We start from the raw sequence: 16,077 nt of genomic DNA, 5'->3' as shown, positions 1-16,077 counted from the left end.
CAGTCGGCTACTGTACAGGAGGGTGGGTGGGGAGGAAGAAACACATATTGTCCTTTGCCTCAGGCAGCAAAATGTTTTGGGCCTGCCCTGTTAAAGAATGTACTACTACGTTATGTGCTAGATGTGTTTTATTTTTAGAAACTGCAAGTTGCGGCGATAGTGAAGTGCAGAACTTGCAACATGTGGTAGCTATTAGGTGTCATCATATTTGGAAACACTTCCTCGACGATGGAATTCTGAAGACATTTTATGTGGGAATATTGGTTTGTTGTTCTTATTTTTACTATATATTTTGTGGTTTTATATATTGTGAACTGCCCTAAGATCTGCGGATAGGGGGTGGTATACAAATTTAATAACTAACTAACTAACGTACTAACGTCACATTAGTTTTTGCAAAATTACTTGCAATAACCTGCTTAGGTCTTAAGTGTCAATGACCTTTTAAGGATCCAATTACAGATTAAAATGCTTACAAGTACTACAACGCTATGGCTTGGAATTCAGACTTTATTCCCACTGGCAGGAGCATCACTGGAGAGGAATTTCACCCATGTGATACTCCTGCTATTGGGAGACAATTTCTGCAGATTCCACCCTCCCCCTACAGTGCCTGCAACTTTAAGGGGTCTAAATTTGGAGAGAAAAATTCTGCTCTTGGGTGCACACCCCTGTGTATATTTGATCCTTCAGGTAGCGCAAATGGGTCAGTGCATTTAGCTGTTAACCAGAAGGTTGGTGGTGGGAGCCGACCCAGGGACAGCTGTGGGCAGGATTCCTGCATTGCAGGGGGTTGAACTAGATGGCCTTCATGGTCCTTTTCAACTCTGCAATCTTATGATTCTATGAAGAGAATTCCCCCGCTCCCCATCATTGAAACTGTAAATGTGCAGTCAGTCACCCGCACAGCCTAAAACAACTGGGCTTGAGGAAAGCTAAATGCCTTACACGGGGCAGCTTCTATCTTCTTGGACCGCAGGCTAAACAGAAGCAGCTGACTTGTCAGTCAGCTTGTCAGTCCTCACTGGCTGAGGACCTCTGCCTACATTCTCTACTAGAGCTGATACCAACTGTCAGCATGATGGCAACATGGGATTTCTGGAGATTTGAGGGAAGTAGTATGTGCTTTTTTAACCCACAAGTTTCTTGCATACTTTGGGTGTCATTCTCCACCCCCCCCCCTGGTATGCAGGAAATAGCCCCTGACCTGTTGTTTCCCCTGTTTTCTCTCTTGCAGTATGCAAAAACTATTTTACTGAGAGGAGCAAAAGCAAGCAGTGGGGAAAAGTTTTTTTTTTTTTAATTACATGACAGCAATGTATGGCAAAAGATTATGACAAATGAAAAGAAATGGTTTACTTCTAATGCTTTAGCTGCTCAAGAGACTATTAACCCAGATCAACATTTTCCTTTTAAAATCATTCTTATGCATAGGGTTGAATTAGAAGACATACATTGGTTCAACAGACCTTATTTCTATTATAATGCACTCTGGTGATGTTTAAATAAATAGATAATTATAATAATTCTGTTTATACCAGCCACACTTATCAGTGCCAATGATAATTTAAAAGAGCTATATGGGCAGCATAGATAGGTCCCTGCACCCAAGAAACATATGATCTAAAATAGACAGTGAAGAAACAATTGAGGGAAGGGAAGACCAGAAAAGGAAGTGAAGAATGAGCGCAAATGCCATTACAAGTCAGCAGAGAAACCAAAGGCTATGCAGAAAAAAATGGTTCTGGTAGAGAGAAGTGGGCATGATATACAGCAATCAAAGCAATACACAGTAGCAAAATCACCAAATACCAACCAATCACACTGGATATACATTTGTGAGCTGCATTCAGTACTCTCAGTACAGATACAGCTCCCCAGCATCCCTCTTCTCACTTGGAAGCCTGTTAGCTCACATTCTGCACCCCCACTCTGGTTACTCCAATCTCTCACCTAGAAAAAAGCCTATCCACAACTCGGAGTGGATGGGTGCGTGCCCTTGCCCTTATTACATCCTGGTCCGAAATTAGTGGCCTACCACCTCCAAATGAGTAGGCTCCCTCCCCCCCCCCCGAAACCTGCCACAGCTGTGGCAAATTCTTGTTCTTTACAAGTAGAGCTAGCTGGCCAAATCTTCTGGCTCTCAAACACGCTGCAGTTCTCCAGGTGGAGGTGTAGCAGAAGTGCTGAGGAGCCTACCCTAAATGTGAGTAAAAGTAAATGAATCAATGGCAACCACAAACTTTCAGATTCAGTCATTCCTTAATTTTGTTTCTAGAGGTTCACAGCTCATAAGGCAGGCTCATGATATATCACATTCTGCAAGTAGCTTCCTCTGTAACTCAAAATTGCAGTTGGGGTGAGTAAGCATTTTTCTACCTGCAGGAATTTGTTCTTGGAAGCAAGTAAATATGTTCCATAAGTTTTTCATTTAAACTAATGAAGGGCTTGAGTATATGGTTTCAGCTGTACAAGATCTGGAGTTCATCAATTTCGCCTTCATCACTTGGTGACATTGCAAAAAAACAAAAACCACACACTGAACATGTTACTATTTAGAAGCCAACATTTTGCAGAGTTCAAAGACGACAGAGTATGTGAAAGCCAAACAATCCCTACAACACTACACATTTTTTAAAAAGAAAGCATGTATGGTATTAAAACACTGAAAGTGTGCTGATCACTAGTATAACTTCCTTTATTTTCTACATAAATAAATGCATCATGCAAATTTTGAACACAACTTCGAAATGACTTTGTCCAATTTGGCGTTAAATGTCCAAACTACATCAATCTGAAGAAACTGTCTGCCAGTTTTATGTGACTTTGCCAAATTGGGTGTGACAGTTCCAAGTAGTGGCAATTCGGCTGGCTTTGAAAATAGCATTGCTCAATTTGGCATGACGGTTGCCAAGATGGAACCCTCTTTGTCTATATTTGGGTGCTAGTTATCATGCAGAATCAAGGCAGCAGACCAAACCTAATTAAACATTAGCATGCCCACACTTGGTGTGTTTGCGTGCAGCCCTAAAACTCACAAATTACTCTATCCATACAAAAATCACAATATTTTCTGGTTTCTTTGACTTTCTAGGCAGTGCAAGGCACTTCCTACTACTTACATATATAGTACTTGATAGTACATGGGAGTAGATGTTCTCCACCACAGTACACAAACAAAACAGATAAGCTTCAGATTTTTTTTATATATTTATTAAAAAAAACCTTATAAATGCATTTTTTTAAATTTAAGCCACAACTGATTTAATTAAAATCATGAATATAAACAACTTTATATTTTGTCAACTAAACAGTATAGACATTTTATTAAATAAAATAAATATAATTGGGTGTATTTTTATTTAGAGGTGTATATTTTGAGAGTAACAGTCTACATGTGCCTGAGGGGCATATAAAGGTAGGCTTTAGAAAAACAGTTTTCTAAGCTCTTGGTGTCTGCAAAACAAAAAACACATGGGAGCTGATGACTGCAATCCTATACTCATCTAGCCGGGTATAAGCCCTACTAAATCCAAAGAGGCTTGTATAGGATTGTCCTGTAAACTGAGCTACAGAATACATTCAAATATTCTGCATTTTTTAAAGGAGCCTATATCTGCTATTGTAAGTCCTAAGAGCTAAATGCAATAACTGTTTACTTCTCTTCCTTCCTTAAACAAGTCAATGAAATAAACAAGCAAAAGGTCCTTTTCAGCTCCTGAATGATAACTTATTGCAACAGCAACTTCTGAAGACAGATCAGTGTTGCTTCCTGATGCTGGAAGGCAGAACTATATTTGTTGGTAACCTTGAACTTCAAGGTACATCCGTGACACTGACTAGCCAGGGCACAAACGGACTAGACAACACAAAAACATATCAACAATCTTTCTTATGTTGATTATTACAGATTAAGATTCCATAGTCAGGCATACATCCTGTTGAACATTATCCATATGCTGGAAATTTTTGAACAGAGGTTTCCTGACTGACCTTCACTGTTTTCAAGTATTTAAAATGATATGTAATTTGCACTAAAATATCTGACTTCCTACTTTTAAAAAATGCAATCAATCAGCCTGCTTCCTGTTGTTCTTTTTAAGAAAATGATTTAAGAGACACGCATGCACACAAAAGTGCATAGTTCATTGTTCAAACTATTACAATATTATTCCATGGTACAATGTTTCAGAAGTCTAAAAACATTGACTGTAAGATGCTTAAATAAAATGAGCAATTATAGACACTGGATTAGGGTATTTACCAAGATCAATAAATTCTCTAACCAATATGATGCAACAGGTTCCAGGCTCTTAGAATAGGTTATAATTAAAAGCTTAGCAAAAGAAATAATCTGTAACCTAGTGAGACTAATCCACAAAAATGGGTCAACAACTTCGAGAAAGCTTTTCTGAAAGATTATGGTGGTTGGCACAGCCCAGTACAGAGGTTGTAAAAGTTTTATAATGCAACATCTTAATAGGAATGGGAAACAGGCTTGATTAAGAGACAGTTTAAAGTGGAAGAGACATTTTGAAATATTATTCCAAGAAAACTGGTACATCTGCCTAGTAAACTGACAGTAATTTTAGGAAGTAGAAACAAACTCAAATGATATTAGTTCATTGTTTATTTTGGGTGCTTAATATAATACAAAGAATTTAATTACTCTCTAGATTTACTGAATTCAGCATTAATAACAATACTCAGTTCAAACCAGAAACTCAGCACTGCTCAGGACTCAGCAAAGGCCAAACATGTATGAACCCTAATATTCTAAATGAAAAGGAGATAAATGTTAAAAATCAGGAACTGTCAGTACCTATATAATGGCAAAACAGACTTTATGTGAGCATAGAACAGTAAACATAGAAAGGAGGTGGGCATTCTGGGGTGCGGCTTTCATCTTGCTTCAGGCCGAGGGAGCCGGCGTTTGTCCAGAGACACCTTTCCAGGTCATGTGGCCAGCATGACTAAACTTATTCTGGTGCAATGGAACACTGTGATGAGTGCCAGAGCGCATGGAAACGCTGTTTACTTTCCCACCGCAGTGGTACCTATTTATCTACTTGCACTGGTATGTTTCTGAACTGCTAGGTTGGCAGGAATTATTTCCCATCTCATAGTTTTTTGCCTGGTGTAAAGTTATATATATAAAGTTTTTGGAAGAAACAGGGCAAATACTATAAAGGTATATGGCCATCAGGTTACTCTGAAAGAACATCTTAAAGTTATTAACCTGAAGGAGCGTCTCCACCCCCATCATTCAGCCCGGACACTGAGGTCCAGCTCTGAGGGCCTTCTGGAGGTTCCCTTACTGCGAGAAGTGAGGTTACAGGGAACCAGGCAGAGGGCCGTCTTGGCAGTGGTGCCCACCCTGTGGAACACCCTTCCATCAGATGTCAAGGAAATAAACAACTGACTTTTAGAAGACATCTGAAGGCAGTCCTGTTTAGGGAAGTTTTGTATGTTGGATGTTTTATCATGTTTTTAATATTCTGTTGGGAGCCGCCAAGAGTGGCTGGGGAAACCCAGCCAGATGGGTGGGGTATAAATAATAATAATAATAATAATAATAATAATCACAACTTAAGTTTAAAGATGATAATGTGAGAAAGTTAAAAATATGAAAAGTAGTAAGAGGCCCAGGACAAATGCTGCAAGGTACTATTTAGGCCTGTTTACATTCACAAATCCCTTTGAGTCATGGATGGATACAGAAGCAGCATACAAATACAATTGCTTTCAGTCTTCATTCACTAGTTTTTACATAGCTTCTCCGTGTCCCCACCTTTCATACCCATTTATCCCCACAGCTTTTTTTTTTAATAAAAAATAATACTTTATTTATTTATTAAATTTTTTAGTAGCTTTACCTTGCCCAAGACAACACAAAGTGACTTACAACCAAGTCTCACAGAACTGGCTGATGGAACACAAGTAATTTCTCTGCTTAGGACATGCATTCTAACCAGTTATCTTCCTCCACACCAAGAATCCTCTATTTCCAATTAGATCATACTGCCATCACCATCATTAAATATCGTATACAGTGGTACCTCGGGTTACATATGCTTCAGGTTACATACGCTTCAGGTTACACACTCCGCTAACCTAGAAATAGTGCTTCAAGTTAAGAACTTTGCTTCAGGATAAGAACAGAAATTGGGCTCCGGTGGCCCGGCGGCAGCAGGAGGCCCCATTAGCTAAAGTGGTGCTTCAGGTTAAGAACAGTTTCAGGTTAAGTACGGACCTCTAGAACGAATTAAGTACTTAACTTGAGGTACCACTGTATACATTCCCAGCAAAGTAGTAAGAGGATAGTGGAAGACTGAGCTGGAACAACCAGGTGGCATGTTGAGTTACGGAAAAGCTAAGTAGAATGTAGGACAATGAAGGGAAGTTTTGACAGCTGCTTCCTCTGCTATACATTTTTATGGCTAAAAAGAGTCCAAGATTACTGTACTCTGTAAGTCTGACAGTATAACAGCATATGGATATGTACTTGTTAACTGAATGAAATGTTCCAGTGATCCAGCAATTACTATGCTAATATATTAGCATATAGCTTACCATATTGGCCCGATTATAAGCTGCACCTGAATATAAGCCACACATTTAAAAGTTGGGGGGGGGGGGAGGAGAAAAAAAGACAATACCTGAATATAAGCTGCTCCCTTCCTCACTTTCTCCCATCCTGGCCTTGGGGGAGAGAATGGGGGACTACGTGCAGGGTGGGCACCATTTCACCGTGCTCCTGGTGTTGTTTGGCCTGCACTCCTAGCTGTGTAAATGGGCGGGGGGAGCCATGTTATGTTGCCGGCAGCCTTTCCCCTTCCTCGCTCTCTCCTTTTCTAGCCTTGGGGGAGAAGACGGGGGACTATGCGTGGGGCGGGCACCACTTTGCCGTGCTCCTGGCACTGTTTGCCCCGTGCTCCTGGCTGGATACTGGATTATTTTTGTAAGCTCGCAAATATAAGCCACACGTTAACTTTTCACAGTTGGAATTTGGGGGGTGGGGGGAAGTGTGGCTTATGTTCCGGCCAATACGGTATATGTTTATGGGTCAAAGTATGGGGTGACAGCTCAGCTTCAATATCCTAGAGCCATTTTAATCTGGTTTTAGGCCTGGTTATGGAACAGAAATTGTTTTAATTGCCTTGGTGGGTGAACTGAACATGAGAAGTGCACCCATTATTTCCACTGGATCTCTCTACAGCTTTTGATGCAATTAGTGTGGAAACACTAAGTGAGGGGATGAGAAAATACCCTTGCATATTAGTTTGAGAACATGTCCACCTGTGCAAACAGACAACATTGACTCTAGATGATGGTATTGTGCAAAAGTGTGTACAACTGCCAGTTGTGGTTCGAGGACCCGAACCCCGCGCAGTGGAATGAAACACAAGGACACGTGATATAAGGTTAATGGGCAAGAAAAGGCCACAACTTTATTGATTACAGCAGTGAAAAGGTATTGGCTTAGGCATTGGATGTCTAAAACAAGGGGGTTTATTCACCAGTGGGTGGAGCCTGTTGATGCTAATCCAACTATAGGCTCTCCCCTGATGTCACCGAGGGTCGTGCCATGGCCTCCCGCCAAGCAGGCATCGGACAGAATACACGACCGCCGGATTCCTTTAACGGAATACCCAAAAATTGAAGGCACAGGCGATGGCCACACCTAGCCCTTCGACACCACAACACATTATTCCAATGCCTAACCTACCCACCAATACCACGAACGTTGTGACGATTGCTACGAGGTAGGCGAAAAAACCAAAAGGCCTAATGCCAAATGGAAAAATTCCTACCAGGCCCCCCGGACAACCAGGGCGACCAACCTAAGGTCCATAGCAAGGCCAAAAGAAAACTGGAAACCCTGCTCTAAGGGAGTGGAGGGTGGGTGACTCGCGACGGGACGACAAAAGTGAGGGCTGGAGGCTGTCGCCGCAGCAATTCAGGCTGCTGTACACACCCCCTTGAAGGCACCTGGTTGGGTGCCTGGCCAAGGGCATGGGCACCAGCCAGGTGGGTGGGAGGCAGGGGGCAAATGCCCCCTGCTTGAGGCGGAGTCCGGCTCCCGACCACAACCACTCCCCTCTCTTGCAGGGAGGAGAGTCTTTGCTATGTTCAAAGGAGAATTGGGGGGGGGGGGGAATCGACCATGTGTGTTTCAAAGGCTATGTGTATAAACATACAGCCTCAATTGTTTGTAGCTTCCACCACTATACAGTGGTACCTCAGGTTAAGAACTTAATTCGTTCTGGAGGTCCGTTCTTAACCTGAAACTGTTCTTAACCTGAAGCACCACTTTAACTAATGGGGCCTCCTGCTGCCGCCACGCTGCAATTTCTGAAGCAAAGTTCTTAACCTGAGGTACTATTTCTGGGTTAGCGGAGTTTGTAACCTGAAGCGTCTGTAAGCCGAGGTACCACTGTATAAAAACTAAAGCACTTTTAGAAAAAGGAGGAGTCCTGATAGATGCAGCACTTCATCGGTGTTTGTATTTGCCCATTCTGGATGTTCTTTTTATTTGCATTCTTTGTAACTGTTTTTCAGAATAATCAAGCCTTCAAGTTGCAGAAGGTTGCTTGGCAATTCATATCTAATAGGTCACTGGTAGGTTGACATCCTGTAATAAACATGGTCTGGCGTGGCCTTCAGACATATCAAGTGTAATATTCTAGATGTTGTGGTCATAACATCCTGAAACCTTTGATAAAGCAGATGGGTGATGCAGCACTACCAAATGTCACACAGACTCTCAGATGCCATGTGTACTCTAAGCCTGTGTGCCACAAAAATGTATGGCATATTGGTTAAGTGTGAACTCACTCAGAGAAAGCAACTGCTTTGAAAATTATCAAGTTAAAGTTTCAAAGTTCATTATACAGCTAACACTACTGCCACAGACACTAATGCTTTGAACTTCAAAATTTAAGATAGCTGTTTATTCTGTATGCATAAATTAAAATTACTACTTTAAAAAGTACTGAATATTTGTAATAGTCCAGTACTGAAGTTGTGAATTCCAGTAATCATGAACTGTGGTCATTCAAACAGAGATTCTCATCCTCTTTTGCGGCAAGAAATTAAAAGTTAAACTTGTAATTATTTCAGACTTGTAAAATTACTGCTACATTTGTTTTGTGTGTGTACATATGTGTTCAGTTCTAACTCTCCTTTCCTCCTCTAAATCACTTGCTTTCTCAGGCCAAAACACCTAGGCCACTAAGTATATTTAGAAGTGAGATGGACAGCTCTGAATCCTATGGTTCACGGTTTATTTAGGGAGATATTGGCCCAAGCAGCATGTTACTACAGTACATAGTAAAATAAATAAAAATAAACTGTTTATAATATTCAAAGAAAAGGCTCAGCAAATAAATAATGAGAACTAGCTTCATAAGTTAATTAAAATGTTAACCTGCCCTTCCTGCCAAAGGACCCCAGAGCAACAAGATTTGTGAACTTTCCAGAAGTTTGAAGAATTAATATATCAGGGAGCAACTGCATTTGCTCTGGGTTCATCCATGTTGAGACAGCAACACATCAAATTCAAATTATAGCTGCAGGTTCAGGAATAGATACTTGGTTATTTTTAGCTGACTTTGCTGTGGTTTCCTCAAGTGTGTACACGAGTGTTTTACAGACACTTATCTGTTGTTTATGCATTATGTATTTGCCAAGAAACACTGTTAGGTCTGCAATATATACACTTGCCATGCAATGTTCAAAGTGGTCCTTTGTCTTTCAGCAGTCTGCTCCTAATCTAGATGCAGAAAATAACTGTCCATGAAACTATGCCAGCTATTTTTAAATTTTAGTTAATATTACTAGATGTAAATGATACCATATGTTAACATTTTTTTGTTCAGATGTGTATTTGTTGATCTTAGTAGACTTAGAATAATAAAATTTAGAGTTGGAAGGGACCCTAAGGATCATCTAGTCCAACCCCCCTGCAATGCAGGAATATGCAGCTATCCCATATGGGGATCAAATCTGCAACCTTGGCATTATCAGGACCAAGCTTTAACCGACTGAAATATCCATGCTGTCTTTCAACTTTTGTAGTAAGCTGCTTGCAACTGCACAGCCCAGTCTGAATTCATAAAGTAACTCAGGCCTTTAATTATGGTGATCTTGACAGACCAGGAAAAAATACAAACTGAACCTAGTGAGAGAAGTTATAGTTGTAAGCCAGTCCTGATGGCTGTAGTTCCAATGTAGGCCTGAAGGTTTCCATGTGAATGATAGCAGTTCCACCCCACTCACACACCTCTAGTCAACATGACCCACGATAGGGTTAGTAATTCTGGACAATTTATTATTTTTCAGATGGACCCATATAGTTGACTGCGGCTGAAAAAATTCTGGAAAATAGGATTCTCCCTCTAGGCATGATTGAAACCAAGTTTAAAAATAGGTTATTTGATTTCATTGCTCAAGTAAAGCTCTTAAAAGCGGTATCACTTTCAATATCTGGGGAATAATAAGTCTGCCTCTTGTCAATTTATCATAAACAGATATCTTAAAATAAAGCCTATTTTTAAAATTATGTTTCATTCTTTCATGGATTACTAATGATTCAAACTATTTTGGACTATTGCCCTCAAATGTAGGTTGGTGCCCTGGATATTTGTCTGTTCAGAGACAATGTGTCCTGGGTGGTGTTACAAAGCCTTCCTTTTTCTGGAAAGGGGGTTTGGGTGGGTTACACATCACCATTGCACAATGTTTCTCTAAATAATATAGCCAAAGTAAAAAATGATAAATTTGTTTTGTAATTGTTGACTACTCTGAATTTGGTAAACATATGGGAACAATTTGTTAAAGACAGCTCATGTCTGTGCAAATGCAGCTCTAGTAACATGTTTCAACGTTTATTTTAGGTTTGTTCTCTCATAACTCTTGCTTTCCATAGGACACATTTAATATGTAAAGAATGCACTGCGACATTCAGAAAAATACTAGTTGCCTTTATAGAGGACTAGTTGCTAATAAATTTGTTTGCCATTAAGGAGTGAGAAACAATTACTGCTTTAATCTTAATTTTTTAGAATTGTGGTTGGTGGAAGCAGAGATTTAAGCAACTAGGTGCCTCTTTATTTCAGAGAGGAAGTAGCTGCACTAGGGTGGTTGGGTATAACTAGCTTGCTGCAAAACTGCTCTATATTTAGATTACAGGCCTTAATTTAGAACAAAGAAAGAATAGAATGAAGATCCCACCATTCCATGCCAAGCCTTCCAGACTAATGTAACTATTCATCTGTCTGCATGCAAAAGACCAGAAAAAATGATGCAGAAATGTTATAAAAAACTAGTTATTAATCCAGTGTCTTTTTTATCAATTTCAGATAAATGACCTTTAGTACATTAACATCTGAATAGAATTAAACATAATCAGAGTTGAAAGTTGGTCTGAGTTTAAACAGATTATTTTATAAAAGGCATGAAGGATATATTGAGGCTTAAATAAACAGAGATCATATAATACAGCCCAAGACAACCATATTTTGTTAATTATAGCTATTCCTACACTATTATGTCTGAGAAAAATGAATTAATGTTTTCTCAGAACTAGGGGCTTATAGAACACTCTCTATAGTTTGCTCACTTTTCAATAAATATTCTTTTACAGCTTTTTACAAAAGTAGTCATGGAGGGCCAAACAGATCCTGAAAACCCCTAATTAGTTTGTGCCCTTTCACAACTCTTCAAAGCCACTGCCACTCCCTTTCATATCATCTGCACTTGTGCCATTTGAGTCAGTGATCCATAGAGTCATATTACCATACTGGATAGTATGATGTCACAACAGCAAATAAAGCACATTTACTTTCTGTAACATCCTTCCCAAACCTGGGACCTTCTAGATGTTTTGGTCACAACTCCCAGCATCCCTGTCCATTGGCCATGCTGGTTGGAGCTAATGGAAGTTGTAGTCCAAAGCATATTGAGTGCATCAGATTGGTGAAAACTGTCTGATACAGATCACATGGGTAATTCTAGCCAATCAGGGATCATTCTAATAACTGAACTCTTGCAGCTCTTTCAAAACCAATACCCCCAAATTATGGAAATGTGGGACCCTTCTGACACTGATAAATATTTTAACAACAAAACCCCTGCTTCCCATACATAAACATTTTCGCTCAGCTCTATTTGCATTTTTATTATCTGTGTTGACTTGTTTGGTTCCAAGGGGAGGGGAAAGCACAAATAATGAAAAACTGTAGTTAAGAATCCATACAGACAACTTGGCATAGAGCAATTCAAAGTAAAAATAAAGTTGGCAAAAAAGCAGGAGAGCAATGGATGGAAAATGTTAAGTGTACACACCAGTCACACTTTATCACAATCTAGAGGCTTGTTGAGGTGTAAACCCTTGTTTCACTTAACTCCTAACAAAAGCCAGGGAGCCACTGCATTGTTTAGCTTCCCATGTCAACATCATATAAAATTGTAAGCAGGGCTTTTTTCCAGTATGACCGCACCAGAACTCAGTTCCGGTACCTCTCAGGTGAGCGCCATTGACATTCTAAGAGAACAAAGGAGGCGTACATGGTGACTTCTGGCACCTCTTTTTCTAGAAAAATAGCACTGATTGTAAGTAAAGTAAAATCCACCCGAATGTTGTTCTTCCTCAGCTGAAAAGCCAGGTTTCTTACATATGCATAATATTCAATAGGCTTCTAAGCCAATTCAGCAACATGTCCAGTACCTCTCCTAGATTACCAAAGGTGCTCTATAAATACTCAATTGCCTTTGTCCTCTACCTCCAAAACCATGAAATTTGTAGGGTGAGTGCCAGAAAAATGCCAGTGCTAGGCAACAATAATTCATTCGCATTCATTGAAAATCAATGATGATGAATTATGCAAAAGGGAGTCTAAGCCAAAAGTGTTTCCAAACATTCCACAGCATGGCTTTAGATAACGATACTCTACAATTTGCTTTGTCAGTATTGTGACCTGAGGGTAGCTAGTTTTCCAACTCCAACCACTTACATGAATTTTCTGTGGCTTGGGGTGCATTCATGCTGTTTGAGAAACTTGTTTCAAAATTTTCCAGTCTTTCATTCCCGCATAAGGCTTATTTTAACATTTGAAAGCAATCTGTAACAGAAGCAGAACCACGAGTAGGCTATGACAGAGTAAGTTAAACATCTTTCCTAAATTTAGTTTTTGTTGCAAATGGTCTGCTTAAAATTAGTGGACACAAAAATTTATGTTTTCACTGACCATGGAAAAGCTAATATGCTAACTTCTTCACCATCACAAGTCTTCAACAGATGTGGATATATTCTATACCATAGAATTTTCTCAAGGGAAAAAAAGTATGTTTGTGCCAATGTTCTGGTTCCTGTGTAAGTGGCTCAAAAACTACAATGAAACTATAGTAAATTACTCATAAATGAGTTAGTGAATGTCCCAAACTTGTTACTCAGCACATTTTTGTACAAGGGAACAAAACATTCTGTAATACCTGTTTCATTTTGGCTTTTTACCTTAGACTGAGAACATTAAGTGTAAGCTCTGTGGTTGGTCTACCAGTCCAAGGGCTTTCTTTTATACTATAAAGCAGCTGCTGGTGGATTCAGATTCAGCAGTGGGCAAGTGGGCTAGTGAAGGTAGAAAGGTTTTAACTGTTTCTTTGCCAATATTTGTTTGCTAAAGATCATGCTGCTTTTTCACCTCTAGGAGAAAATATATTTAGATCTATATTTTTTACTCCTTAGGGAAAAGAGCAATGGAAGGGGGGTGAGTAGACAAACAGCTGGAAATGCCAGACTTCTGCTCAATCTAAAGTCACCCACAGCTGCTTTGCACTATAAAAAGTTCTATCATGGAACATGCTGTTCTGCCATGACTCCAAGAACATGCATGGCTGTAGGAGTTGTTTGTTTGTTTTTTTACCCTGGGAGTAAAAAAAACAACAACTCACCAGAAACCTCACAGCTTCTGTACTAAACACATATTTTTCTGTTAATTTACTACATAGCAGACCAATGAAACTGTCATCAGCAAAAGTAGCAATATACTGGGAAAAGGTCCGTAACTCTGTAGCAGATTATACACTTGTCCCTGTTTCAATCCCTGATGTCTGTTGGTAGGGCTGGGTAGTCTCCTGTATGAAACCCTGGAGAGGATGCCAACAATACTGAGGTAGAGGAGGCAACAGTCTGGCTTGTTATAAGGCAGCTTCCTATGTACTGTTTAGTGTAAACATTCACTCACCCCTTGTTACTGTTTCTAGATTTGTGCTGAAACATCCAACTGAGTAAAGAAGGCTTTCAGGTGCACATGCCATAAGGATTATTTTTTTCAGCAAGAACTTGAGGGTTTTGGGGGAGTTAACTGCTGAGTGCTATTACAACTGCCACATGACTTTCCAATGAGATACGAAAGAGAAAAATGTGCCCACAGAGTGCTTCTTTCTTGGTACTCTGCAGGGAGCTCTACTTGAAGGCACATCACAGCTATACTTCTGTTGTCCAAGGAACAGAGCAAAACCACAAGGTAAGCACATGTACCCTCCAGGTCCAGTGTCACTACGATCCTAGAAAGATAATTTTCCTACCACTTAAGGCAACACTATACCTCATCCAGAAGATGGGAGTACATCTTAGCAAGGGGTAAAAGCTGACTCACTGCACAGTACATATGCCCCATAAAAGTACAAAAAATATTTAGCTACATTTCTCAACAAGCTGTCATCCAAGTACTGTATCTTTCTTTGCATAGAGGAGCTGTTATGTATCTTCTCTCCCAAAACCAGGCTTTACAGATTTGCTTCCATTGAAAACTTGGTACCTTTTGCATATTTCACTCTTCCTGTGTGCTGCATTTCTAATCTGTCCCTGTTTATTGCAATATGTTCACCATTAGGAATTAAATTGAAAAAATGTTTAATACTTGGTTTAATTTCTCAGCTAAAGAGATATTTTAAACTTTAGTTAAAAAAAACAAAAGAAATAGTAAGCAAAGAAACAAGCAGCTGAAGAAGAAAAAAGCACAGAAAGAAATATCACAAATTAGAGCTATGCCAACCTAGCAGTTCGAAAGCATCCCCGGGTGCAAGTAGATAAATAGGGACCGCTTACTAGCGGGAAGGTAAACGGCGTTTCTGTGTGTGCTGCGCTGGCTCGCCAGAGTAGCTTCGTCACGCTGGCCACGTGACCCGGAAGTGTCTGCGGACAGCGCTGGCTCCCGGCCTCTAGAGTGAGATGAGCACACAACCCTAGAGTCTGGCAAGACTGGCCCGTACGGGCAGGGGTACCTTTACCTTTACCTTTAGAGCTATGGTAATATTATGGTATGACAGAAACACATCTACAAAGTGTGATAAATTCCTCAAGTCATTGTGATTTGTACTAGCTTCAGACTCATTTGTCTCAAGTGTGTGCACGCATGCAGAGAGATACAGCAGTAAAGTACTAATCAAACTGGATACAGCTGCAAGACACCCAGGTTACATTCAGATCATCATTTGGAACTATGTTCCAAAATACAGAAAAAGCAACATCTTGAGTTTTGAAACTCAAAACCAGCAAAAGTTACTATTGCATATGTGCAGTCAGTTTAGAAACAATGGCAAAATATAATAATAATAATAACCCCAAAACAGACATACCTAATTGTTGAAACAGAAGAGCCACACTGGTCCCTGTGACAGGAAGACTATCATGTAAAGGAGTTTGTATCAGTTGCCTGTCTCCTGCTCCCAAGGAAAACAGCTTCTGTAGAAATATATATTAATACACTATTATTGCTTATGCAATATGAGGTGAGTTGTTTTTGCACCATTGTATAGATGTATATTAATTAAGTCAAACTGTTGTTTATGTGTTTACAATTGAATACTATTCAATATCCTACAATTTTGGGCCCCCAAACACGGTTGTCATGTTGCCAATATAGTTCTAGCAACTGCTGTGAGCACAGTGAGCAAGCACTTGTCCCTCTCTTGCCACCAATCACTAACCGAGTGTTCTGTGAATCACAGAGAACACTGATGGGGTGGGGAGGTATCTCACTTCTCCCTGCTTTGCAGCATCATGAGTCTTTT

At 39.9% G+C, this 16,077-nt stretch overlaps 1 protein-coding gene across 2 annotated transcripts in view; it reads right to left on the bottom strand.

Annotated features, from left to right (window-relative positions):
• The window catches only part of SBF2 (SET binding factor 2), a 212,872-nt gene that overhangs the window by 91,998 nt on the left and 104,797 nt on the right, over positions 1-16,077 (bottom strand). For both annotated transcript variants that reach the window (XM_081013068.1, XM_081013069.1), the window contains exon 6: positions 15,643-15,748. In XM_081013068.1, the coding sequence (XP_080869194.1) occupies positions 15,643-15,748 (106 nt within the window). The remainder of the gene's footprint in view (positions 1-15,642; positions 15,749-16,077) is intronic.

The sequence above is a fragment of the Podarcis pityusensis genome, assembly GCF_964106645.2.
Source record: "Podarcis pityusensis genome assembly, chromosome: 1".
Taxonomy (NCBI): Eukaryota; Metazoa; Chordata; class Lepidosauria; order Squamata; family Lacertidae; genus Podarcis; species Podarcis pityusensis.
This window is presented reverse-complemented; position numbering and strand designations above follow the sequence as displayed.